The sequence below is a fragment of the Lactuca saligna genome, chromosome 3, assembly GCF_052625555.1.
Source record: "Lactuca saligna cultivar CGN05327 chromosome 3, ASM5262555v1, whole genome shotgun sequence".
Lineage (NCBI taxonomy): Eukaryota > Viridiplantae > Streptophyta > Magnoliopsida > Asterales > Asteraceae > Lactuca > Lactuca saligna.
In genome coordinates, this window is record NC_136419.1 from 72,104,069 (window position 1) to 72,130,098 (window position 26,030).

A 26,030-nucleotide genomic window follows, 5' to 3' on the forward strand; every position below is an offset into this window, starting at 1 on the left:
TTGGTAGAAGTGATTACTAAGTGTATGATTTAAAAATTGTATACTATTAGGATGATATTTCCTTTATTGTGTATAATTTGCATGCATAAGACAATCGGCTATGAAAGTGGAAGTTCCTAGCATGGGTTGTAGTAAGTGAGCTTGGGATGTTCTTTGTCGGTTATGTGGCTAGGAATGTTACTGCACAAATGCTACTTGTTTTGTGCTTTGTGAGACTCGTATTAATGTGAGATAATTACTTCGTTTATATGTTAAATTGCATGTTGCAAATGTTAAATAATCTTTAAATGATATACTTGACCCTATTGTGGGGCTCTTGTCTGAGTCCAACCGTTATAGGATGAGTTTGTTACTCGAAGGATTATCTAAGCTTTATGGCATGTGATTGTATTCGTGAAATAGATAGTTCTAATTAGTAGGAGTTCTTCAGCAGTTGATGGCAAAGTGAGGTCGAAACCTAGGACAGCCTAGGACGCGTTTTAGTGGGTTTGGTTGCATTATTTAACGAGTACTTGGAATACCGATTTGAGAAGGTGACTTATAGGATTCGGGATAACTCCTAAGGAAAGTATGGATAGGTGGGGAAGGTAGTATTGGGCTCGTACTACTAAAAGCATAGGATCCATACTCAAATCTAGTGGAGTCATGGAGAATCTAGGAAGCCTGGGAATGAGGATTATTGGGTATGTTTTGATTATTATATGTGAAATGTCCCAAAATTATGAGGTAAAAATTTCATTTTTAATTCAACCAAAACACCAAATATCTTTTAATCATACATTTAAAGTGTAACATAATAAAACATACATCTGAGTACAATCCCAAAACCATCATATAGCATAAACATGGGTGGATGCGTTGCGATCATGTCGGGCCCTCCCCTTTCGAACCGGAAGTACCTGAAACCATAACCATAAAACCATAAGCACAAAGCTTAAGTTCCCCCAAATACCACAGACCATTGGGCCTAGCCTGCGTATTAGACCCAGCCGACCATAATGGGCCTAACCCTGCCAAACCAATAGGCCTAGCCCGATCATACAAATCCAAAAGTCATAGAGACAGTTAGCATTATACATAATATACAATGGGCCTAGCCCTACCTGATCCATGGGCCTAGCCCAACGTATAATGCACAAGTCATAAAGAAAAATAGCATAACAAAACCTAGTGGGTCGACATTGGTGCCTTCAACCCACGAGTACAGTGAGGAGACTCAGATCTAGCTATTGAATCTCTCAAATAAATATCAATCTGCTGGTCCGGAAAAAACCCCGTGCTAACATCATCAAATAATGTCCAATTAATAATTAGATCTCGACCCATAATCAAGAATCTAAGCTACTTGTCCAATATCCAGGGTAAAAGATCATTTTACCCTTTTTCTTAATTGGCCCAACCCATTTACTCAAAAGGCCCAAATTCCTAAATGGCATCACAAGGCCTAATAAGGCCCAAATCCTAAAATCCCAAAAATATGGCCCAGCCCAATGAAGTAAAACTGAAGGTCAATGTGTTGAGTACGAGGGCGTACTCACCTCGTATGCTTAGCGTACTCCTTCCAAGGCCACTACATGCAGCATACCGGTTGGGTACACCCAGCGTATTCCCCATATTACCAACCCAACCCATTAAGCACGTAATTGGTTAAGCCAACATGCTAAGTTCTCAAATCTTATTCTAAATGGCGACTTAATACGTAAAGTTGACAAGTTTACACCCATGCATGACTTAATGGGGCCTAACACTCAAAAAGAAGCTTAACAAGACTCTTAACACTTGCATGGACCAATATTTCTCAAAGATTACATTTTTATGAACAATGGACCTCAATGGAGCTAAGATTTAAAATTTATGGCTTCTGGAGTAGATCAAAAGCTCAAATTTAGCTCAAAATACCCAAAAATCCATAAATAACACCATGAAATGGATCTAGTACAAAGGACCGTCAAGATGAGAGCTTTTACCTCAAAAGGATTGCTAAGGTGAAGATAACTTTGGATCTACAAGCTCAAGCTACTCCTAAGCAACCTCTAAGTGTTCATCTTCTTCTTCTTCGTCACCACAAAACACCAACAAACACACTTTCAAGCTCAAATGTCACCAAATACACTTAGGGTTTCGTTTTTAGGGTAAAGGTTGACGGAGGCCGATCAATAGAATGTCCAAAGGTGGTATAAGTTTCTTAGATAGGTGCAAACCCTAATTTTTAGGGTTTGCCCTAGCACCACGTACGCTACGTGTACGTGGGAGAATCCCACGCGTAACATCCCGAGTCCAGGAGTGCAAGTTCAGGGTTCAAAGTGTAAATATGAAAGGGCAACTCGGCGAGTCCATGGTTGGACTCGACGAGTAGGGTCGCGACTCAGGTCGCGTGTTAAGTGGCCAACTCGGCGAGTCCAAGGTTGGACTCGGCGAGTAGGCGTTGGGTGAAGAAAACCCTAATTTCGGGGGATGAGCCCTATATAAAGGACACTATACCCTCTCCCCAGCCTCTTTACCCTCTCTTGAAGTCCAGAAAACCCTAAGGTGTGTTTGTGAGTGATTTGAGGGCATTGGAACCTTGGAGAATAGATTTTAGAGGAGATTTTGGAGAGATAGGAGGCTTGGAGCAAGGGGCTTTGCTAAGAATCGGATTTCTCTTCTGTTGGGGCTTCCTTTTAAGGTATTACTTCGTTTCTTGGGTTGTTATTCATCTAGATTCATCATCTTGGAATGTGTGGAAAGTTTAGCTTGTGGTATTTTGAGTTTGAAGGTTAGATCTGAGGTTGCTACCTCAGCTCTAGTATGGAGAAGGTCTAGAGTGCATTAAAGTCCCTGTTATTAAGTGTTTTGTGAAGCCATATTGCCCCAAACCCTAGCCCTAGAGTGTAAAATGCCTAGATCTCTTTGGATTCACGTAAAGTTTGCCACTTTACGTGATGGATGGTTATAAAATGGTAGATCTGCGTTTTGGATCGACTGCATGGCCTGGAAGGCTTCTGTGTGGGTTAAGAGTTAGTGGTACTCAGCGAGTCGTAACGGTGTACTCGGTGAGTTTCTTGAAGGTGGGCAGGAACTCGACGAGTTGGAAGAACAACTCGGTGAGTTGGTTGAAGATAGCCTTGGACTCGGCGAGTCTGGTCTTGATGTCTTAGCCTTTCCTGGTTAAGCTAAGAATCGGTGAGTCGAGGGATGACTCAGTGAGTTGAAATGAGACTTTTGAGTGTTGGGGGACTCGACGAGTCAGCGGGCTGACTCGGCGAGTAGAGTCAGCCAGAAGGTTGACTTTGACTTTGACTTTGATCAAGAGTTGACCACTTGACTTCTAAGGGCATTTTGGTATTTTGTGGTATTTATTGGGTTTAGTCTTTCGACTTTATAAGGGGTGGAGTTCGTTTCGGAGGTTGGAGCAGCGTGATCTTATCTTTTCAATCAGCAGTTGCAAGGTGAGTTATCCTCACTATATCAACAGGGTCTAAGGCACCAACGCCGACCCTTTATCGGATTGTAATCCGGGTATTGTTGTTATGTTGTTGTTTTACTATGTTTGCATCCTGGTAGTTAGGATGGTATTTGTTAAAGACCCGGTTAAGGTCGGTATCCTGGTATATGGGGTGATGCTATGCTAGTGACCGGTTAGGTCGGTATCCTGCTTAGTGTATGTCGTGTTAAGTGATCTGCTAGATCGGTTTGATTAAATGTGAATTGTTATATGATTGTATGTTTATGTGCACATAACTGTTGACTGGGGTTGGGTTGAGGCGGGACTGCTTTGTGTTGTAGGCCAACATACCCAAGGCGGACTGGTTATTCCGAAGGCCCAGCGAGCGGTCCGGATAAGTTGTAGGCACCACAAAGGTGGACCAGACGTGCCGAGGCTCGGAGAGTGGACTAGGCCGACTGAAGGCCCGATGCGGGCGGACCAGTCTTACTGTAGACTCAAAGAGTGGACCAGGTGGGTTGAAGGCCCGGTGTGGGCGGACCAACCACACTGTAGACTCAAGGGACATGACTAGACTCGGAAGCTAGACCAGGTGGACTGAAGGCCCGTCACGGCGGACCAGTCACACAGTAGACCCGATATGCATGGATGTTCTGTGATTTGTTGTGATATAACATGTTATGTGTGTGGTATATGTGGTTGGTATCTTGGGGGTATCTCACTAAGCTTTCAGGCTTACAGTGGTGGTTTAATGTTTTTCAGGTTCTTCAAGAGACCTTGGCAAGGCAAAGGCGTGATCGTATCGCTCCTCGTGTTTATGATTTATGTTATGGTTCTGGGAATACTCTGATAATAAATGTATTGAAAACCTTTTCGTAAAAACTTAAAGAAATTGGGATTCTTTGAAAAGTTTAAAATTTTGTTGAAATTTTTGGTCGTTACAAGTTGGTATCAAAGCCTTGGTTTGAGTGAATTGGAGGAACATTCGTGTGAATCCAGTCTCAAATCAGGGAGAGCTTTTAAAAGAGAGTTTAAAATGGTTTTCAAATTAAGTAAAAGGAGGACGCGGAGGTACGATCAGCCGGAGCCAGTAAGTAACCCCAAAATACCATACATGATATTTGTTTTCGAGCTTTGATAGAACAGCATGCTAGTACTAGGCTAGGGATCTTCAAGATTTCATGATAATGTTGTCTGTTTTATGATGCCTGCTAGCCAAGGGTTGCCTTCTGTATGAGATTTCCAGTGTTCCTCTAGGAGTGAGGATTGAGCACTTGTTATGTATATTTGTCACTAGGGTGTTGTGGTAGTACTTCATACAAATATGGGTAGGTGTGGAAGGTAGTATGGGCCCGTACTACTGAAAGCATAGGACCCATACGCATATCAGGGAAACCATGACCTCTAGGGTTGAGTTGGGAGTTGGTTCTCGGGGTAGTGGGAAGTATCTGACATTTTGTGGTGTTTTTCAGTATGGTGGTCACGAGGCATGCTGGGAGCAGATTCGGGTCAGGATCGGGGGCAGGAGAGGGAGGTCAGGGTGGGTCAGTACCGCCCGAGGTTATTGGTCAGATGAGCACAGGCGAGTTGGATGCTAGGATTTGTGAGATCCTACATGATGAGGTTGTTGCGTTGTTCCGGGCCGAGCTGCCGGAACTGTTTGGGTCGATCAAGACCGCCATGGTTGAGTATTTTGATGAGCGTTATGCGGCTCTCACAGATACGGCTGCCGCGTCAACTACAGCGGCTATAGCAGCGGCAGGGGAGGAGCGGGTAGAGCTTTTCAATATTGGGACTTCGATAACACGAAGCCCCCTACCTTTGATGGAGTTCAGGACCCGATTGTTGCTAGGAGATGGTTGTCCGACGTAGAAGGGTGTTTCTTCACGTGTTCATGCCCTGCTGATCAAAGGGTGAGGTGTGCTCTGAACCTGTTGAGGCTTGGGGCGAAGGATTGGTGGAGACTGACCACGGGGTCATATTTGGATGTTCAGAGGGTCGCGGTTTCATGGGATCAGTTCCGAGAGATGTTCAGCACTCGTTATGTTCCGCGGGTTGAGAGGGACAAATTGGCTCAGGAGTTCCTTGAGCTGAAGCAGGATTCGGAGTCGGTGATGAAGATCACCGGGATGTTCACTGAGAGGGCGATGTTTTGCCCCGAATTTGCTTCGGAGCAGGCTCAGATGTCCTGATATCTGAGTATGCTCAAGAGGGATATCAGGCAGCTCGTGTCTACGCAGAGGTGCGAGACCTTGTTAGAGTTACAGGAGGACGCCAGGCGGCGTGAGTTGGAGATTGAGTTGCAGTTACGAGAGCAGAGGCAGGCTCCGGTGCAGTCGCAGCCGGCGCCGAAACGGTCTAAGACCATCGATTCTAGATTGGGAGATCACAGCAGCCACACTTGTTGGAAGTGTGGGAAGGGTCACACTGGAGTGTGTAGGTCCGGTGGTGCACGCCGTAAGTGCGGAAAGAAGAGGCACTACGCGAGGGATTGTCGGCAGGCAGCCCCGGGTCGGGATTTGAGGATCTGTTATCATTGTCATCAGGTTGGACACTTGAGGGTCAACTGTCCACAGCTTGCTGCGAGACCGGTGCAGGCTCCAGCACCGGCTACATTAAGGATCACGGGTGGAGGTCAGGGTGGAGCGGAGCCCCCAAGGGCTCAGGGTCATGCTTTTCAGCTTACAGCGGAGGAGGTCAGGGCAGTTTCGGATGCAGCTACGAGTATGTTTCTTCTTGATGTCTTATTATTTTATGATTATTGTGGAGTATTGTTTATCTGCTAGTCTCGTTGTGCGGTCTTCGGTGTTGTATTCATTGATTTCTGAGGGTTATAGTTGGTTATGGGTATAGTGTTGGGAATTTCGTTGGTTATCATTCATGAGGATTTTTAGTGGGAATCGGGTGTTTGGTCTGAATATCGGGTAGCATCTGCTGTCTGAAGAGTGGTTAGCTGAAGATCGAGTTTTTCGAGCCCGGGATGATCAGTATTGATGTGTGATTTGTGAAGGTTGCTCGCGTTAGTGGGAATCGGTTCGCGTGTAAGAGTATGTGTCGTGAAGGGTTGTTGAGGGAGGTCGGTGATGGAGACCGGTGGTTCATAGTCAGTGCTCTAAGTGGGGGAGAATTGGAGAATTCTCCGGAAGATTGGTGAGCATGAGAGTTTGTTTAGCTGTGCGGGACTCAGCAGTGTTTCGGTCAGCCAAAAGCATAGGCTGGTATGAGAAAGTGGCAGGTGTATGGGGCGGGATACAGAACAAGGGTGATTGATGGTGGAAGGCCTGGGATCGGGCCGGGACTGAGTATATGGGATGGAGGTAGAGTTCAGAACCCCTAGAGGGATATAACAGTATGCATGGGAGGAGTTTTCCGATGGAGTAACTCGGAATGTTGATTGCTAGTTGAGCGGTCCGAATAGACTGAAGGTCGGTAGGCGTACCAATCAGGCCGAAGGCTCGGAGAACGGTCCACCCAGGCTGAAGGCCCTAAAGGGCGGTCCAGATCTGCTGAAGGTTCTGAGAGTGGTCCAGTTTGGCTGAAGGCCTGGTAAGGCGGTCCAGTCATACTGAAGACTCTGCTTGTGTCATTAGATCGGTGCGAGGAAATGGATTTAGCATGTCGTGATATGTTAGCGTTAGAAGGTCTGGCCCAGGGTACTGATCATGATGGGAAGTCGAGCATGGACTTGAGAGTCTTCGCGAGTGGATTCAGAGTATGTGTGGTGCATGGGATAGCGGTTATGCCATAAGGAGATGGTGTAGTATTGGGTGAGCACCTTGGCACTTGTGGTAGTGTCAAGGCAGCCAAGTGGATCTCCTTGGTAAGGAAAAAGGAAAGGAATGTAGCTCCGAGAGGGAATGTAAGTCACAGAAGTGAAAACCATCGTGCGAAGTTACGATTGGGATGTTCCAATTATGGTTATTGCGCAGCATGTGTGCGGCAGTGTTATGGAATCACATCCGGGTTGGATGTCTGCCGAGGTCACGGAAAAAATTCCAAGGGTGTAAAGTCAAGAGGCTCGTAAGGGATGCATCATCATGTCAGCATGGAGTGGGTAAAGTTGAATTCAGACCGGGATTCTGGTGGTTCAGGGATTATTTCTAGCTCACATGAGTCAAATGATTGTTGTGACTTGGAGCAAGCGAAGTATCAGGGAGTGATACTCGGTGGTTAGGTGTGGTTATCATAGGATGAGTCCGGTGACCGGCTTGAAGTGGGGGTCAGAACACCGCAACAGGAGAGAAAGTTGGGTTTCGGGTTTCGATGGCTGTGTTTTGAGGAATCTGGTCTGGTTAATGCCAGGAGGTGCATTGTGAGAGTAGTTCAGAAGTTGTGTTGTCGCAGGCTTCGAGGACGAAGCCTAATTTAAGTGGGGGAGAATTGTAACATCCCGAATCCAAGAGTGCAAGTTCAGGGTTCAAAGTGTAAATATGAAAGGGCAACTCGGCGAGTAGGGTCGCGACTCAGGTCGCGTGTTAAGTGGCCAACTCGGCGAGTCCAAGGCTGGACTTGGCGAGTAGGCGTTAGGTGAAGAAAACCCTAATTTCGGGGGATGAGCCCTATATAAAGGACATTATACCCTCTCCCCAGCCTCTTTACCCTCTCTTGAAGTCCAGAAAACCCTAAGGTGTGTTTGTGAGTGATTTGAGGGCATTGGAACCTTGGAGAAGAGATTTTGGAGGAGATCTTGGAGAAATAGGAGGCTTGGAGCAAGGGGCTTTGCTAAAAATTGGATTTCTCTTCTGTTAGGGCTTCCTTTTGAGGTATTACTTCATTTCTTGGACTGTTATTCATCTAGATTCATCATCTTGGAATGTATGGAAAGTTTACCTTGTGGTATTTTAAGTTTGAAGGTTAGATTTGAGGTTGCTACCTCAGATCTGGTATGGATAAGGTCTAGAGTGCATTAAAGTCCCTGTTATTGAGTGTTTGGTGAAGTCATCTTGCCCCAAACCCTAGCCCTAGAGTGTAAAATGCCTAGATCTCTTTGGATTCACGTAAAGTTTGCCACTTTACGTGATGGATAGGTTATAGAAGGGTAGATGTACGTTTTGGATCGACTGCATGGTCTGGAAGGCTTTTGTGTGGGTTAAGAGCTAGTGGTACTCGGCGAGTCACAAGGGTGTACTCGGCGAGTTGCTTGAAGGTGGGAAGGAACTCAACGAGTTGGAAGAACAACTCGGCGAGTTGGTTGAAGATAGCCTTGGACTCGGCGAGTCTGTTCTTGGACTCGGCGAGTCTGGTCTTGAGGTCTTAGCCTTTCCTGGTTAAGCTAAGAATCGGTGAGTCAAGGGATGACTCAGTGAGTTGAAATGAGACTTTTGAGTGTTGGGGGACTCGAGGAGTCAGCGGGTTGACTCGGCGAGTAGAGTCAGCCAGAAGGTTGACTTTGACTTTGACTTTGATCAAGAGTTGACCAGTTGACTTCTAAGGGTATTTTGGTATTTTGTGGTATTTATTGGGTTTAGTCTTTCGACTTTATCAGGGGTGGAGTTCGTGTCGGAGGTTGGAGCAGCGTGATCTTATCTTTTCAGTCAGCAGTTGCAAGGTGAGTTATCCTCACTATATCAACAGGGTCTAAGGCACCAAGTCCGGCCCTTTATCGGATTGTAATTCGGGTATTGTTTTTACGTTGCTGTTTTACTATGTTTGCATCCTGGTAGTTAGAATGTTATTTGTTAAAGACCCGGTTAAGGTTGGTATCCTGGTATATGGGGTGATGCTATGCTAGTGATCGATTAGGTCGGTATCCTGCTTAGTGTATGTCGTGTTAAATGATCTGCTAGATCGGTTTGATTAAATGTGAATTGTTATATGATTGTATGTTTATGTGCACATAACTGTTGACTGGGGTTGGGTTGAGGCGGGACCTGCTTTGTGCTGTAGGCCAACATACCCAGGGCGGACCGGTTATTCCGAAGGCCCAGCGAGCGGTCCGGATAGGTTGTAGGCCCCACAAGGGCGGACCAGACGTGCCGAGGCTCGGAGAGTGGACCAGGCCGACTGAAGGCCCGATGCGGTTGAAGGCCCGGTGTGGGCGGACCAACCACACTGTAGACTCAAGGGACATGACTAGACTCGGAGAGTGAACCAGGTGGACTAAAGGCCCGTCACGGCGGACGAGTCACACAGTAGACCCAATATGCATGGTTGTTCTGTGATTTGTTGTGATATAACATGTTATGTGTGTGGTATATGTGGTTGGTATCTTGGGAGTATCTCACTAAGCTTTCGGGCTTACAGTTATGGTTTAATGTTTTTCAGGTTCTTCAGGAGACCGTGGCAAGGCAAAGGCGTGATCGTACCGCTCCTTTTGTTTATGATTTATGTTATGGTTCTGGGAATACTCTGATAATAAATGTACTGAAAACCTTTTTGTAAAAACTTAAAGAAATTGGGATGCTTTGAAAAGTTTAAAAAATTGTTGAAATTTTTGGTCGTTACACCACGTACAGAAAAGAGCTTTTACACCCAGCATAATCCTAAGTACACCCAACGTTCCGAAAGCCATAACTTCCTCGTTCTAAGTCCATTTTCGAAGATCCTTATATCACCGAAAAGGTAATGAGAAGCTCTACACTTCTATCAACTCTCCCTTTCCTTAAAAAATTTCAAACTTAAATCCAAAATTCATAAAAGGCCCGAACTGATAGTTTACCGATATACCCTTGGGCTCCTAAACACAATCTGAACTCCCGGGTCACCCAATCTACATTTTCCACACCCAAAGGGCTTAATTCTCTATATCCCAAAGTCCCTAAGCCTTATTATAACTGATCTTTGGGTCACGACCCGAATTAGGAAAGGATTCAGAACAGGGTGTTACAATATGGTTGCTTTTCGGTATGGTGATGAGCACTCCTGGTGGAAGATTTGGTTCAGGCTCAGGTGTTGGCACTGAGCCGATTGATGAGCGGATGTAGGAGTTCATTTCGTCGGAGATCACTAACAGTAGGGCTGTCAAATATGTAAAATGGAGAACCAACCGAACCAAGAAAGTTGGTTACCAATATTTTTGGTAACCAACATGTTTGGTTGGTAGTACCGTACCAATTCAATAAACTTGGTACGGTAACGGTATTAAATTTTATATATCATTGTATTACCGTACCAACCAATTCACACACACACACACACACACACACATATATATATATATATATATATATATATATATATATAATCGAAATCATAATTTTAAATGTCAAGTGTTTACTGTTTACGATTTTAAAAAGTATTATATTAGACATTAGACTTTGTCAATAGTTATTACCACATTAGATTAAAATTTTGAAAAGTTACTTATTAAAATTATTTAGTAACTAGAATAGTTAATTTACTAATTTATATTACTAGACGAGAAAAGTGTCTCATATCGTTACTAGTCTCTAACTATTACAATTGAAAATTAGAACAAAGTTGGCAATATACCATTACCAATTTGTACCAACCAAACTTGTTGGTAGGCAAATAAGTTGGTACCAAGTATAGTTGGTACGGTACTGGTAGCAAAAAATTTATACCAATTATAGTAGGTATGGTACACGGTTTGAGTAAAAATCAACTGGTATGGTACCATGTTCAACCCTAACTAACAGTATTTGGAGCAGACACCTATAATCTTTGGTTCGGTCAAAGAGGGGATCATGGATATTTTTGAATGAGAGTCTCTTCATGTATTGCACTGAGATTATAGCTATTGTGCGGGCTCACACTCTTTCCTTCTGCAAGTATTGTGCTTATGGAGCTCCCAAGTTCTTTGGGAAGAAGGACCCCATGGCTATTAGGATGTGGTTAGCGGATATGGTGAATGCTTTCCGGACAAGTTTTTGCCCCAAGGGGTTGAAGGTCAGATTTGATTCCTGTCTTCTAAAAGGCAGAGCATGAGATCAGTGGGAGGAGGTAGATTTCACTTTGGGAGGCGAAGTCATTGAGGCAATGACTTGGGATGATTTTGTTACCCGGCTTAGGATGGAGTTTTCCCCAGCCATTGAGGTGCAGGAGTTGACGAGGGAATTTCAGGACCTTCGCCAGACAACTAAGGTTGTGGTGGAGATCACCGCCAAGTTTAGGGAGAGGGATCTTTTTGTCCAGTAGTATGCTGCAAATGAGGAGATGAAGAAGACAATGTACCTTGATATGTTGCGAGATGATATTCAGAAGTTGTTAGATTCTTAGCTTGTCGGACTTTAGAGAACATGATAGCTAGAGCCTGAGAGCGGGAAATTGATTTGGAGTACCTCAGGAAAAGGAAACTAGAGCGGATTCAGATTGCAGTGGGTCAGACAAAGAGGCCCAAGACTCAGGATTCGCGTTTGGGGGGCCATCAAGGTCGGGGTCGTTCGGCCAAGTGTAGGAGGACCCATGTGGGTAGCTGTCGGGAGACTGGAAAGGGGTGTTTCAGTTGTGTTCTGATAGTCATATCAGCATGGATTGCCCCGTGGTTCGGTTCCAATGTGTTTTCACTGCAACCAAGTGGGCTACAAGAAGGTTGACTGTCCGATGTTACGGGGTGGAGCAGCGAGTGCACATGCTCCAGTTACTTTGAGGATCATTGACAATCGTAATGGCAGAGCAGAAGCCCCAGCAATGAGGAGTCGAGCATTACAGTTTTATTCAGGAGAGGCTAGAGTTTCATCAGATGCTATCACAAGTATGTTATCTTTTGTTTCCTTCATGCCTTATTATATGTGTGTCTATATATATATATATATATGTTTGTGTGTGTGTGCGCGCTTTTGAATCATGTGCTTGAATGTGTGATGCATTATCTTTGGTCGACTTCTCTTTCATTTCCATGTTGATATTATGAAGGAATGATATATGCCATTATTGCATGCCAAAAGTTATGCGTGGGGCACATCTTGTCAAGATGGATTTAGATGGTCAGGTAGATTGTTGAGGGTCATTAATGGAAACAAATCAGGGGTATCAATTGGAAGATCAGTAGTCAAAGTTCAGAAGTGTTGCACCCTCAGCAATGATGGTGATCATTTATGGAAGGACTTTTGGGTCTGATCGCTACCATTGCTAGGGAAGGAGCAGTAGCAAAAGGATGATGATTGTGGTCGCATAAGCTTGTTCAGACAATTGGAAGTGTCAAAGAAATTTCGAAGTTGTATCGATTAAAGATGGTTAGAATGCATAAATCCTTCAATGAATGGGATGTAGAGTGGTAATCCACCAGTTCCGATAAGGGGATTCATTATTCGTTGCTTCCAGTTAGTTTGGCAGTGTGTAGCTAAATCCAAGTGGGAGAGAACTGTTTGGATGTCTGAGGATAGAATTAGGTGCGGAGCCAGGGAGAGTTTCACCTCCTAGTCAGGACAGAAGTTAGCTCAAATGGTAGTCTGGATAGAGGTTGCGCAAGGTTGGGAGTTCAAAAGCTTTCAACATCAGATTGACGCATTCATAGTAATGCATAGCAGACATGTGGACTGATCCAGGTCGAGGGTTGTGTTAGAGCCTCTCTGCATGTTCCTGTCTGATGAAGGCTTTGGGGTTTGAAGCATGACCCGAACACCTGATTGGGATATAGACAGTATGGGTCAACTCATGATGATCATGGTTGGCTTGGTAGTTAGACAGTAAGACATGGGGTGGGTCTATGGTAGTATGGAATTATTGTAAGACTATGGGGTAGCCATAACATTCACAAGGTTTTCAGGCAGTTGTAGGAGTGTTGTGAGACTATAGGGTAGTCGTAGCATACACAAGGATGATAGACTATCAGGGAAGTGATGTAAGTCTGTGATGTAGCCGTCACATTCACCAGATTGAAGTAGGCCACAGTAGGAGTGGTCGTTGGGCTGAAAGAGGATCAGTGTATACTTGGGACGAGGCCGAAAATATTTTCGGAGGATTACTCTTTGTTTGGGATGAGGATCGTTGAATCTTAGGCGAGGCTAGGCCTATAACAACACTCGATTGGGTGAAACCCGTGGGCAAGGTTTGTATGGTTATGATAAGGGTGGGTGAGACTCGGTGGAAAATTGGTTGGAGCAAGGTATTAGATCATGTTTAAAGTGGGATGACTATGTGGTCAGTAATTGGTATCCGTGTGATGTTTAGGCTAGGGTAGCCTTTATCAGTTAGACTCTTAGTAGGAGCATGGTGGTGAGACCAGGTGTGAGACTGTTAGTCTCAGCGGTCGATTAGGGATTTGATATCTCGGTTTTGTGGAAGGTTACCGCGAAATCAAAAAACTTCGGATAGAATGCAAGTGTAGATCTTTGGATTTCGGATATGAGTTATGCATCGGGTTGGCAAATGGACGACACTCACATTAGGAGTCGTCTTTGTATATATATAAAAGATTTTTTCGTCAACGAGTTATGGGTAACGAATATGCCTTCCAAAGGTATCAGTTGGATAATTCAGGATCCAAATGATGTTTTTCAATTTAGATTGCAGTAGCAGGTCTTAAGGATTGTGTTTCAGGATGGTCCTACCTGTGTGGAGGTCAGGTAAATTCTTGAGGGTTTCGGGATTATAGCAGTGAGGTGCTGGTTTGTCAGTTATTGGGTCGATAATTGTTCACCATTATGGTGTATGAGTTTGGTTAAAGTTGGGCTTCAGTGGTAGCATTTGAAGGTCGTTATAAATATGAGTTAGCCTCTACAATAGAACGGGGTTTGAGAGGAATTGATTGGGTTATCTGGCTTCCAGGAAGGTGGTAATTAGTGATTTCGAGGACAAAATCTAATTTAAGTGGGGGAGAGTTGTAACACCATGTTTCGAATCGTTTCATAATTCGGTGTCGTGACCCGAAAATTAGTTATCATAAGGCTTCGGGCCTTGTGGGAAAGAGAGATATAGACCCCTTTGGATGTGGGTAATGTAGATTAGGTGATTCGAGAGTTCGGTTGGTGCTTTGGAGCCCAAGGGTATAACCGTAAAGTTATAGTCTAGGCCTTTTATGAATTTTGGATTTAAGTTCAGAACGTTTTAAGGAAAATGAGACTTGATAGGATTGTAGACCTTCTCATTACCTTTATGTGGATATAAGGATCGTCGAAATCAGAACTAAAATGAAGAAGTTAAGACCGTTTGAAGTTAGGGTGGTTTTGGGTTAAGTTGCATACGTTGGGCGTGCTCAACATGTATACTAGGCATACTAGGAGTACGATGAGCGTACGCAATCAGTGCCCAAATCCTATTTTTGTGGTTTGAGCCTTATATAAGCTCCTTAACTCCCCCAAACCCATTCCATTCTCAGCCTCCACCTCTCCAACACCCTCCCTTGAAACCCTAACCCTAGTTTGAGCCTTGTGAGCAAAAGAAGGTGTTCTTGAGTGTTTTGGAGTGTTCTTGGTGCATCTTTGAAAAGAATGAGCTCATTGGAGAAGTGTTGGTTGCATTGTAGCTTGTAGATCCAGACTTTGTTCACCTTGATCTTTCTTCTAAAGGTAAAAATCTTGAATCTTGATGATGCATTTTTTAAATCTAGCTAGTTTTGGGTATTATAAGCTTTTGGTCACTTTAGTGCATAAAGCTTAGATCTTGAAATTTTATGACCTTGTTATAGATAAAGTTGGAAACTTTATCCATCTAAACATCATATTGCTTCTGATTTAAAGGTTGGAGACTTGCACTTGATGGATTGAGTTGAAAAATATGCACTTTTGGTCCCTTTGAGACTTAAAGACTAGATCTTGCTTGTTTGGATCATTCTAATGGATAAAGTTGGAAAAATTATCCATTATGGAGTCATTAGGAACCATAAAAATATGACTTTGGTCCCTAGTTTTCCTTCATGCATGATCTTGGATGTCTTAATGGGTTAAGAAGTTAGTGTTTTTGGATGTTGAAGACTTAATAGCCATACAAGACCATAAAGTTGGAAACTTTATGGTTAGGATATAATTTGAGGGTTAGATATGGATTTTGGACGAAAGAGCTTAAAGGATTTAGCTATTAATGGATTGGGAGGATGGCAGCCGCGTACGCCGGGCGTACCAAAGGGTACGATGTGCGTACGTCGTCAGGCCCTCAACTTATGGTCAAGGCGTAGTACGCCCCGCGTACATGTTGAGTACGCCCAGCATACTCAATCGAGTTGACCCGGTCGAATCGATTGACTTTTAACTTTGACCAGGATTTTGACCAAGTTTGACCTAAGGGCATTTTGGGTAATTTGATTTGTAGTTTGAGATTTAGGCTCCTATTAATTATATAGGTGACCGGTAGCTTTTAAAGCAGTGCTCTTTTAGACTGAGGTGAGTTTTCTCACTGTATCCGTGGGTCGAAGGCACCAAAGTCGGCTCATTACTTTGTTATATAGAATGCTAGTTATCTTTGTGATACTTGCATGAAAGACCAGGATCTGGCCCCTAGCACTTGTATGTGAGACCAAGATTTGGCAATCGGCATTGCAAGGAAAGACCATGGGGGTAGCCCATGGCACTTGTATGTAACACCGGGATTTGGCCCTCGGCATTGCAAGGAAAGACCTTGTTATAGATAAAGTTGGAAACTTTATCCATCTAAACATCATATTGCTTCTGATTTAAAGGTTGGAGACTTGCACTTGATGGATTGAGTTGAAAAATATGCACTTTTGGCCCTCGGCATTGCACTTGATGTAACACCGGGATTTGGCCCTCGGCATTGCAAGGAAAGACCATGGGGGTAGCCCATGGCACTTGTATGTAACACCGGGATTTGGCCCTCGGCATTGCAAGGAAAGACCATTGGTATCCCATGGCACTTGTATGTTATGGTATGTGGTATTTTGGAGAACTCACTAAGCTTTGTGTTTACTATTTCAAATTTATGGTTTCAGGTACTTTCGGTTCAAATTGGAAGGGACCGGTGTGACTACACAAGATTCCCCCAGAGTTTTATGCATTGGCAATTAACGATATTACTTTGTTATTTTAATAATATATTCATTTTGATCGGTTTTGGAAAAAAAAAAAAAACAAAAAAAACTCGTGTGTTTTATTGTTTTAAAAATGAAAATTTTACTTTGGATTTTCGGGGCGTTACAATTTGAAACACATAGAATCATGGAAATGTTTCAATTTTTGATTTATTTAAAGTTTTTATGTGTGTTCGGATATTGTACTTGTCAAAATGTGTAAATGAATCAGGTTGTATATATGTAATGTGATCCATATAAGCATACAGTTTAGAATGTTTTCATACCTATTTCAAGCTTGTTTTTGTAAGGATTAAATGCAAGTAATAGCAATATTTTTACTGATTTCTTTATTATATCATCATACTTTTACATCTTCCTATTAGAGCATTGTATTTTGAAAAATCTATTTAGTCATAGCAATGTCATCCAAAACAAAGCAATTTTAATTGTTATAATTGGATAGATTTGTGTTTAATTTTGATTTTTAATGGTGTTTATATTTTTTTTATAATCAGTCAAGAAGTTGGTTCTTTATTTTACAAACAAAAGCATTGAATTCAAGAAAAAAATACAGAAAAGTAAAATGATCATTTTTACAATTCATCACAACAATTTAAATATTCCAACAAACAACATTTTAAAAATTCATATCTTAGAAATTCAAACCCTCTTAGAAAATCCAAATCATGCCAAATAGCCCCCAAGTCTATTGCTCTATATTACAACCCAAATTAATTCCGAAAATCTGTTATTGTTGTGGTTTTTTGTTGTATGAAGTTGATATTACAACCAAAATTGAAGAAACGTATTGTTTTTGTTCTTTTAATGCTATTTTGGGGAAAAAAATATTTTAACGAAGTTATGAATATTTAATCAGGTGCATATTCTTATCTTATTATGTTCACTGATATGGGGATCTTGAGCAGATGATTCAACTGTCAATTTAAGTTTATTTTATCAATCATACATGAATTTGTTAAATTTTATGAATTTAACTCAAAGCCTATACCAATTTTTTATGGATTTTTAGAAGAAATTTGTAAGGTTAACTATATATGATCTCTTGTATGTGAGTACACCATTGCCCATGTTACCGAATTTTGGATGTTGTTCACCATTGATAGCTCATGTTATTATAATCCATATTCGTTAAATTAATCACATGTTTCACACCATAAAATGGAGTAATTAAGATACGCAAATTTAATCACATCACAATGTAAAAATATATAGAAACTATACAAGAAACAAATAGGATTAATTGTTAAAGTTGAGAACTTGAGATGACACACCATTTAATGTAGAGGAGGAAAGGTCATGACTCATGGTTGCTGAAAAAGGTTTGACCGTTGACCGAAGTGGTTCGGGTCCCACATCAGATATTCTCTTACATAAACCATCACAATTACTAATCACTTCAGTTAACCTTCCTTTCAACTCCCCAATTGCCACCTGTAACTCATCAACTAAAAAAAAAATTGTAATCAACACAAATACTAAATGACTATTTTACCCTTACATTTCATAAAACAAATTTGAGAAATTGTGAAGTAGCAAAGAATGGGTACCTCCAGAAAGGTGATTTGATGTTGTTTTCATTGCTGAGAGAGAGTAATTATATCTTTGAAGAATTTTTACAGCTAAAGCATCTGCAAGTTCTATTTTGTTTTCTATCTCTTCCTGTATAAACAACCAACAGCAGGATCTAACACCATTAATGGAAGTTTTTGATTTGATGTGAAGGGGTCTTTACTAGACATGAATGATTTGATCAAAAAGGTCAAAAAACATGCTTTATCAAACATGGATTTACTGTTATAAAAAGCAAACCTGTCTTTTGTTGATGTTTTGAGCCTGCTTTTCTTGCCATTCTTGATACATTGAGAATAACTCCAGTAGCACTTTCCGATCTACAATGGCTATTTCAAGAACAAGAAAGAAGATCAATATAATTTATTGTTTTATGATGTTAAATGTAAAGGACTAAAGGTGTTCGTTGAAAACTGGATTTATAAAGGCTTGTAGCAGTAGCACCTGAATCAGAAGTTGATGGTTTCCTGACCAAAATATCTGTCAAGCTGCTCTCTGTTGATGTAGATGTCAATATTGGAGTTGCCTGATCGAGTAGTATCACATAACAGAAGGATCAGTTTGTGAATTAACAGCTATGGTAACAGATTGTTTTGGATTATTCCCAAATTGGAACAAAATTCACCTCGGTGTTGCGTCGATTTTGAACTGATAGATAAAACTCTCAATGAAGTAATACAAATTGACTACTTGTAGCGATGAATTTATCATTTTCGCAACAGAAGAAATAGACGCAAATTGATTTTACATCTGAGTTCTTATACTTTTATAACACTTGTAGGATTTGTGGAACGAAGGAATTGAAGAAGCTCAAGTCACTTAGTTCTAGTGTTTGTCAATGGAAATAATAAAGACTCACAATTTTTAGGGATCTAAGCTTCTCTAGCATGGGATCCACGTCTTCCAATCGCTCTGAGACGGTGGTGATTCCATCTTCAATCTTCCTCGCAGAAACAAATAGAGCGATGAAAATGATTCGATTTCTGATAAATTGTGTTTAATTGATTAGGTTAGAGATTGGCGTACCTGTAATTGTGAACTTGAAAGAGTTGATTCCGATGATCCCATGGCCGAGCCCCTTGCCTTCTGATATTATTCCGATGATCCCATGGCGCTATGCCGCTATCGGATAATAAACAAGTTTTTGGATGAACATTGTAACCCTTTTGGCCACTTTTTGACTTTACTACAAGGTAGTATTCAAAGTTTTAATCGTGTTTGTACAAATAGTTAATAAGAATCTTTTAATTTTAAAAATTGGTAGGTTAGAGTGAAAATAGTGCTCCTATTATATAGATACCTCTTCCTCAAATAAATTGTCAAATTAGTGGGACACAAGCAATATTAACTCACAAAAGGGTATATATGAAGCAATTTGGGCTTTAGGGGTACTTACAAAATTTTCCTTTCATAATAATCTCTCCATGGATACAATACTAACTCTCGTTCCTTGACATTGTTATTAACAAAATTGTGTTGAATTGGACCTAGTAAATCTATGGCTTACAACCTTGTGTCGGTTTGAAAACTTTTGGATAACGGGGGAACACCCCTTGGCAAATATTATTAATAAAAAAAAATAAGAAAGAGTACAAAAAACGAGAGACAAAGCTAAGGGACAGGCCCTAAAACAGACACAAACAAACAAAACAAAAAAACTAACAAGATAAAAGACCTAAAGTCGTCATCCCTGATCAACTAGAGAAGAGATGCAAACACCATGAGAGGAGCTCGGGCTGAGTATCAGAAGCAAGCAGGGAGAGTATCTTTGTAATGGAAGCAAGAAGGGATACGTGAATAGTAACTTTACCGGTTTATCTTTTATGTCGTGTCGTGTCAACTCGTTTCCTTAAATAATGATGACCACATTCTTTAAAATATAAAAACTCCCCTGGTTGTGGGGACGATGATCATTTGTGTGATTCGTTAAAAATACACTCAAAATGTTAAATGTCATATTAGGCCATTAGGTCGAGGAACTATCGAGCTGCGAAATATAAAGAAGGGAGGGAGGGAAAAGAAGAAAGTGCTAATTGTTTGTGGTCTTTCATGGTATGCATCATGGATGCCAACGATTGTGGCACCACGTCACCCCGTCCCCGTCCCCAGGGTAGTTTGTGGCACAACGTCACCTCCATCCCCATCCCCAGGGTGGAGGGTGGTGTGCACAGTTATAGTGAGTTTGCTAGGTGGCCACAATAGCCTTTCATCCTTTTAATAGATCATATCACCATATAATTATTGTTTTTTATAAAATGTGATTTTCATTTAGTATTGCTTTTGTAATTATAGTAAATACAATTTGGCCACCTTAGTCATGTAAAAAACTTTATCCATATCCAATAATAAAATATCAAAGTGTCATTTAACTTTCAAATAAATAGCACTTATGGCAATAGTTAAAACGTATGTGATTATATAAAACTTACGTTGTCAAATCTTTATTAATACAAAAATAATAAATAATAAATAATAAATAAATAAATAAATAAATAAAGGAAAACCACATAGAGAGAGAGACGACCATGGTCGAATCAAATAAACTGCCCACAATGTCACTAAACAGTAACAAACTTTCACAGTTGCACTCAAGAGTCAATTCTGTTCACATTGTTATGATTCTTTCCACCTTTTAATCAATAAGCCAGTTCAAGTTATAAGGATCAGGAATGTGGCATTCCATTCCGTAATACCAACCAAACCAGAATGGAATTAGCCATTCCATTCCATCACGCCAAACAAGCAAACCTACATCCACACCACATGTGAAAATGCATGAATAGATTTCAAGAGAGAATTATACAGTTCACAATTACACCATATCCCTTTTCCGTCACATACAACATAAAGGTAACATCGCCAATGCCAAATTACCTTTTCACCCTCCCTTTAAACAAAATACTAAACTAAAACTTAACCCCTAGAAACACCTATTTCACCGTGCTGTAACGATTAGTCCCATGTTTAGCCCAATGTTCCTTCAAATCAAGAGGGGTAGAAAGGTCATAACCTTCCGAAGAAAGTCGAGTAAGCAATTTACTAAAAGCCCCTCCACTCATTTTTCTCCCACCAACTCTCGAATACTTCTTATTTGAAACTTGCGGTAAAGGATACATTGACATGGTGGTTGTACAGCAAGCCGACTGCCACCCGCCACTCCCCCACCTATAACAAGGCTGTGGGACCCCCGTACACGAACACACCGGAACCGGCATTGTCAATTCATCAAAACTCACTTGATTCAATTCCGATTCATCTTTCCATTCTTCAACCTTCAATTTTACACTTTCACCCCTTCGTCTTCCGATCATTGGCGATTTCACTCCCTTCGTTTTGTAGGATTGAGGTTCGACTTCGTACGTATCTTCCCCGATTTCAAGCATGTGATGGATTTCTTGATTGGTGAATTTTACACTTTCGCCCCTTCGTCTTCGAACCCTTGGCGATTTCGATTTTGATTTTGTGGTGGATTGGACTTGGACTTGGACTTGATATGTGTTGTCGTTGGGGATTTCGAACATGTGGTGGATTTCTTGGTTGGTGAAATTACGGTTTTGCCCTTGGGTTGGTGTGTTTTCGGGGAGTGTTGAGATTATGAAGTGGTTGTTGTTGTTGTTGTTGTTGTTGTTGTTGTTGTTATTGTTGGTGCCTTGGAAACGAAGGGTGGCGATTGCTTCGTCGCGCTGTTGCATGGCGGAGTTGCGTTCCGCTAGGGCGGCGTCGCGTTGTAGCATCGCCATGTCGCGTTCCGCGAACGCGCGTTTTCGTTCGTCGAGCGCGAGGTTGCGTTCTTGGATGGCGGCGTCTCGTTCAGCCATTATGGCCATGAATGTCTTAATGGTTAAGTGGTTGTGATCCTTTGAGAATTTACAAAAAAAAAAAAAAAAAAAAAAAAAATGTTGTTTTAATAGTGTGGAAAATTTAAGAAATTGTGGTATTTTGTTAAGTTGTAGGATTTTACCATTTTTTTTGAGAAAGTGGAGCTAAAATATCATGCTTGATATGGCTGTTTCTGCACAATAATAAACAATATTGTTGTTATATAGGATCAGACATGAAGAAATGAAAAGATTAAGAGGCACTTGTCTCAAAATTTGAGATGAAAGATTTGGGGACTGCAAGAGAAATACTTTGGCATGAACATAATCAAACATAAAAGTATATCAAGAAAGTGTTAAGAGAAGTTTAATCTTAAGGATGCTAAAGTTAGAAGTAAACCCTTGGGAAATCTGAAGGTTTTGAAGAAACAATCGAAACAGATGGATGAAAAATGTATGTGTAGTGTGCTACAATGTAGGCTTCTGATTAGCAATTTTATCAATTTTGAGGCGTAACTATCGTGATCTAATTAAGTATTTAAAACACTGATTTACTCATTGGAAGTCATGCGTAGTCACTTAATTCTTAACATCATGAACCACACTGATGAAAATGTGATTAATCATATGGAGATATACTCTCAAAGTCATACAGACATATACATGACCTCCGGACCACTCTAGGACCTTCAATTAACACATTACAGCAAGAATCAAATACATTGAGCTCTAATCCGTACAAATCATCAATTAGGGTTAGCAAATGCGGCATAAGCTGAAGATAATGAGCTCAAGGAAAGTCAAAACGCCGTACAACTGAAAAACGGTGAAGGCATCACGGATCCAAGCAATCGCAAATACAAAACAGAACAAATGTACGAATAATGAGAAATAATGAAAGTTACCGGAGGAAGGAGAGAAGCCGGAAGGCGACGACGGCGAATAACCGAGAAGAGAAATACAACTGATTTTGGTCCTTTTCTTTGTGGTTGTGGTGCTTCTCCGTTAACTTTGCCACCTACATTTTACAGAAAAATGAAATTTTGGCGGGGCCGGCGTGGAGTATACGCCGGCGAATGTGTGTGAAAATGTTGAAGATCCCCCTCCCCCCTGGTATCTCCTTTTGCCTTGCTTTGTCCTTGACACGTATTGACTATTGACTTCGGACATTTTATATTCCCTTTTTGCGTAATTTCAGCTTGCCGGTTGTCTACTTGATACTATTTGGAGTAAAATACAAACTTGGTCCATGGTTGGTTTAAGTTTTGATTTTTGTTTAAATATAATCCTTATGTTTTATTTTGTTGTTTATGTGGTCCTTCCAACATACTTTGTTCGAGAGAAAACGTAGAATGTGTGCTTCACACATGAGGGTATAAAGGTAATCTGTATGACCCGAAAGTGAAATTTACATAGCTACGCATCATTTTGCTACTCTTTATGAATATGTCAACAAAAGAAACGTGATGTTAAATATTTACATAACTTGGTTGTAGGTGTTTCATACTCAATGATAAAAGGTTCTCTAGGAAATTTTGATCCCTAAGACCGATGAAGAAATAAATAGTGTGGGATATGGATTATTGTTAAATGTAACTTAAGAATTGAAGATCTAAAATGAGAGTTTGAGTAGCTGACAATTCAATGGAGCATCTAGATATTGAATGAAGCATCTAGAATTCAATGGAGTAGTTAGATATTCAATGGAGCATCTAAAATTAAATGGTGCATCTACATAGTCAGTGGAACATCTTAGAAATAAATGGAGATTTAGAAGCACAATGTAGCATTTGGAGATGGGGTTGGAGCAACTGACATAAGACATAAGACTTATGACTGGAGCATCAGAAGAAGCGTCATGCATAAGATACGCCATCAAGTGACAAGGTGTGTCACTCCTAGCAAAAATGTGTCATTGTTGATTAAGGTGTGCCACCTTATGGTCATAGTGCGTCATCTTGGTGATCATGATGAGCTTATGAGTGTTGATATGTTACTATGTACTATTAGAAGGAAGATGCTCCACCAAAGGGCTTGATGCGCCGTTTGTGATGTAACAACCACTTTTCAGGTATAAGTTACTATCTAGTTAATTTGAATTATAATTAAGAAATGGGGTTTTGGAAAAAAGCACGATGTGAGTTATGTGTGACGCGGCACGAGCCACGTCGATAAGTAGTGACACAGCCCATATCTTGGTTGCGACGTTGCATTTTCATAAAATCCTAGTTTTGGGGCTTTAGGCCCTATATAAAGAAACAATCATGTTAGGGTTCCCTCTATCACCAACCTCAGTCCTATGTATATGATATCTTAGTCCTTTGTGCCTCCTTAAAGAGATTTTGGTGTATTTTTTAGATCCTTGAAGAGGAAGTAAGCTTGTGGTGCTTGTAGAAGTCCTTTTCAGCTAAAGATTCTACCTTCTAGTCACTTCTCCATAAATATAAGTCCTAAAGTTCATTGCTTTATTCAGATTCATGCCTAGATCTATGTCTAGGATCGGGTTTTAGTCCCTTTTAGCCCTTTTGGCTTGTAGTTCTTGGAGTATGAGCAACTCCAAAACCTTATAATGGACATGTGTAGCCTTATACCCATTTAGGAATCGAAAAAGGTGTGTGCAAGGGCTTCCTTTAAGTCATGAACAAGTTCTTGGTCATTTTGAGCTTATAAGAAGTTAGGGTTTGAGATTTAGCTTGAGTAAGCCTTGGTTTTTAATAAAGTTTAAAACTTTATCTATTAAGACCTTTGTGAGTTTTAGATCTAAGAGTTTGAGCCTTGATATGAAGAGATTAAGTGCTTAACTCAAAAATGGATTATGCTCTAGAAAGCGTGAAGTGAACAAGGATAGGTCATGACGTGAGTTTTAATGAGGCCTAGAGAGTATTTTTGTCATCATGTGATCGCGACACGATAATTAGGTGGGTCACAACATGTTGACCATTGACCGTTTGACTTTTAACAAATGATCGTTGACTTTTGAACCAATTTGAATTTTGGTCAAACTTTAAGGGATTTAAGTTGTAGGCTGAGCTTTAACCTCTAATTGTTATTTAAGTAGTCTGTGAGACTGATTCTTACGAGTGTATGAGTATGCCTATGATCCTTCAACTTTTCAATCCATAAGAGTTATCTCATTATACTATGTCTTACAATAGATATATCATTCGTGTGATAGGATGTATATGTAGTGTAGTATGTTGATTATGCAATTATGCTAGTATAGTATTTTTCATGTTGATTGCTTAATTATATGATATGTTGATATATTATCTATTGATGACAAAACGACATTGGATTCGGGAGTCGCTATTGATGACAGAACGGTACTAGAGTTTTGAGTCGTTATTGATTAGGTGGACAGGTACCAGAGTCAAGAGCCTTTATCTGTATGCGTTGTATGTGTACTACATTATGTAGTATTGTAACATCCTGACTCCCATGTATAATATTTAATTAATTTACTTTTATAATGTCAGAGCAACTCAACGAGTTGGATGCCCCAACTCGTCGAGTAGAGGAATTAATGGTCGTGTAATTTTTAGAGTCTACTCGACGAGTTGGAGGACCCCAACTCAACGAGTAGGTACTGAGTGAGAAAACCCTAATTTTCAGGGTTTGTGTCCTATTTAAAGGACCTCAAGCCTTCATATCTGCCTCCCTTGTCACCTTAGAGCTCTATGAGAAACCCTAATCAAGCTTCATTCGGAGAGAGAGAGAGAGAGACTAAATTTTGGAAGGAGGTTGGAGAGCAACAAGGCTTGGAACGAGGAGGGACTTTTGGATCCAGTGTTCTTCAGTGTTAGCTTCTGTTTGGAGGTAAAAAGCTTGTAACACCCCGTTTAAAATATAATAATTAAATATTAAACATGGAACCCCGAGAAGTAATTTTTATTATTATTTTAGATTATTATAGCCCAAAATCAAATAATAATTAGCGGCGTGTTGGTTTCGGGAAGCCAAATGACATGATTTAGCGTTTTAGGGGTTAGAATGTAATTTCTGGATTTGTATTGCAAAATATTCACAAAGTGGAGGGTTGTTTGGTAAAAGATTGGACGTAAATTGAAATGGATTTTAGTGTTGAGGGCTAAAAGTGTAAAATTCGGAACCACTTTGAAAGAAAAGGGGAAGGGAGGGGCCAAAGGTGTCATTATGGGATAAACTTATATGGGGCTCGGGGTATAAAACCCGTCACCTCGGTAAACCCTAACCCTAAGTGAGAGGCAGCCGTAACCCACCTTATACCCCCTCCTCCAGCTGTCGCCACCGTACCACCTGCCTCCTCGCCATCAGAATACCATCGCCATTGTCGGACGTCGTGTGTAGCCGGGGA

The 26,030-nt window shown here is 41.1% G+C and overlaps 2 protein-coding genes across 2 annotated transcripts; both read right to left on the reverse strand.

Moving 5' to 3' along the window:
- Positions 1 to 17,377: 17,377 nt before the first annotated feature.
- LOC145036848 (uncharacterized) lies at positions 17,378 to 19,135 on the reverse strand. The gene is made up of 6 exons (XM_078985342.1): positions 18,906 to 19,135; positions 18,739 to 18,819; positions 18,324 to 18,405; positions 18,120 to 18,208; positions 17,858 to 17,969; positions 17,378 to 17,755 (listed from the first exon to the last, which is right to left on the reverse strand). The coding sequence occupies exons 1-6, from the start codon at positions 18,945 to 18,947 to the stop codon at positions 17,547 to 17,549; spliced, it is 615 nt and encodes a 204-aa protein (XP_078841468.1). The 5' UTR covers positions 18,948 to 19,135; the 3' UTR covers positions 17,378 to 17,546.
- Positions 19,136 to 20,645: 1,510 nt separating this feature from the next.
- LOC145036849 (uncharacterized) lies at positions 20,646 to 22,854 on the reverse strand. The gene is made up of 3 exons (XM_078985343.1): positions 22,603 to 22,854; positions 21,841 to 21,891; positions 20,646 to 21,736 (listed from the first exon to the last, which is right to left on the reverse strand). The coding sequence occupies exons 2-3, from the start codon at positions 21,841 to 21,843 to the stop codon at positions 20,810 to 20,812; spliced, it is 930 nt and encodes a 309-aa protein (XP_078841469.1). The 5' UTR covers positions 21,844 to 21,891; positions 22,603 to 22,854; the 3' UTR covers positions 20,646 to 20,809.
- Between the last annotated feature and the right edge of the window lie 3,176 nt (positions 22,855 to 26,030).

Coding starts and splice junctions, on each gene's coding strand:
- LOC145036848 (XM_078985342.1), bottom strand. CDS start 18,947: ATGGGATCATCGGAATCAACTCTTTCAAGTTCACAATTACAG. Junction 18,209..18,323: donor ACCATCAACTTCTGATTCAG/GTGCTACTGCTA, acceptor TTCTTGAAATAG/CCATTGTAGATCGGAAAGTG. Junction 17,756..17,857: donor ATCAAATCACCTTTCTGGAG/GTACCCATTCTT, acceptor TTTTTTTTTTAG/TTGATGAGTTACAGGTGGCA.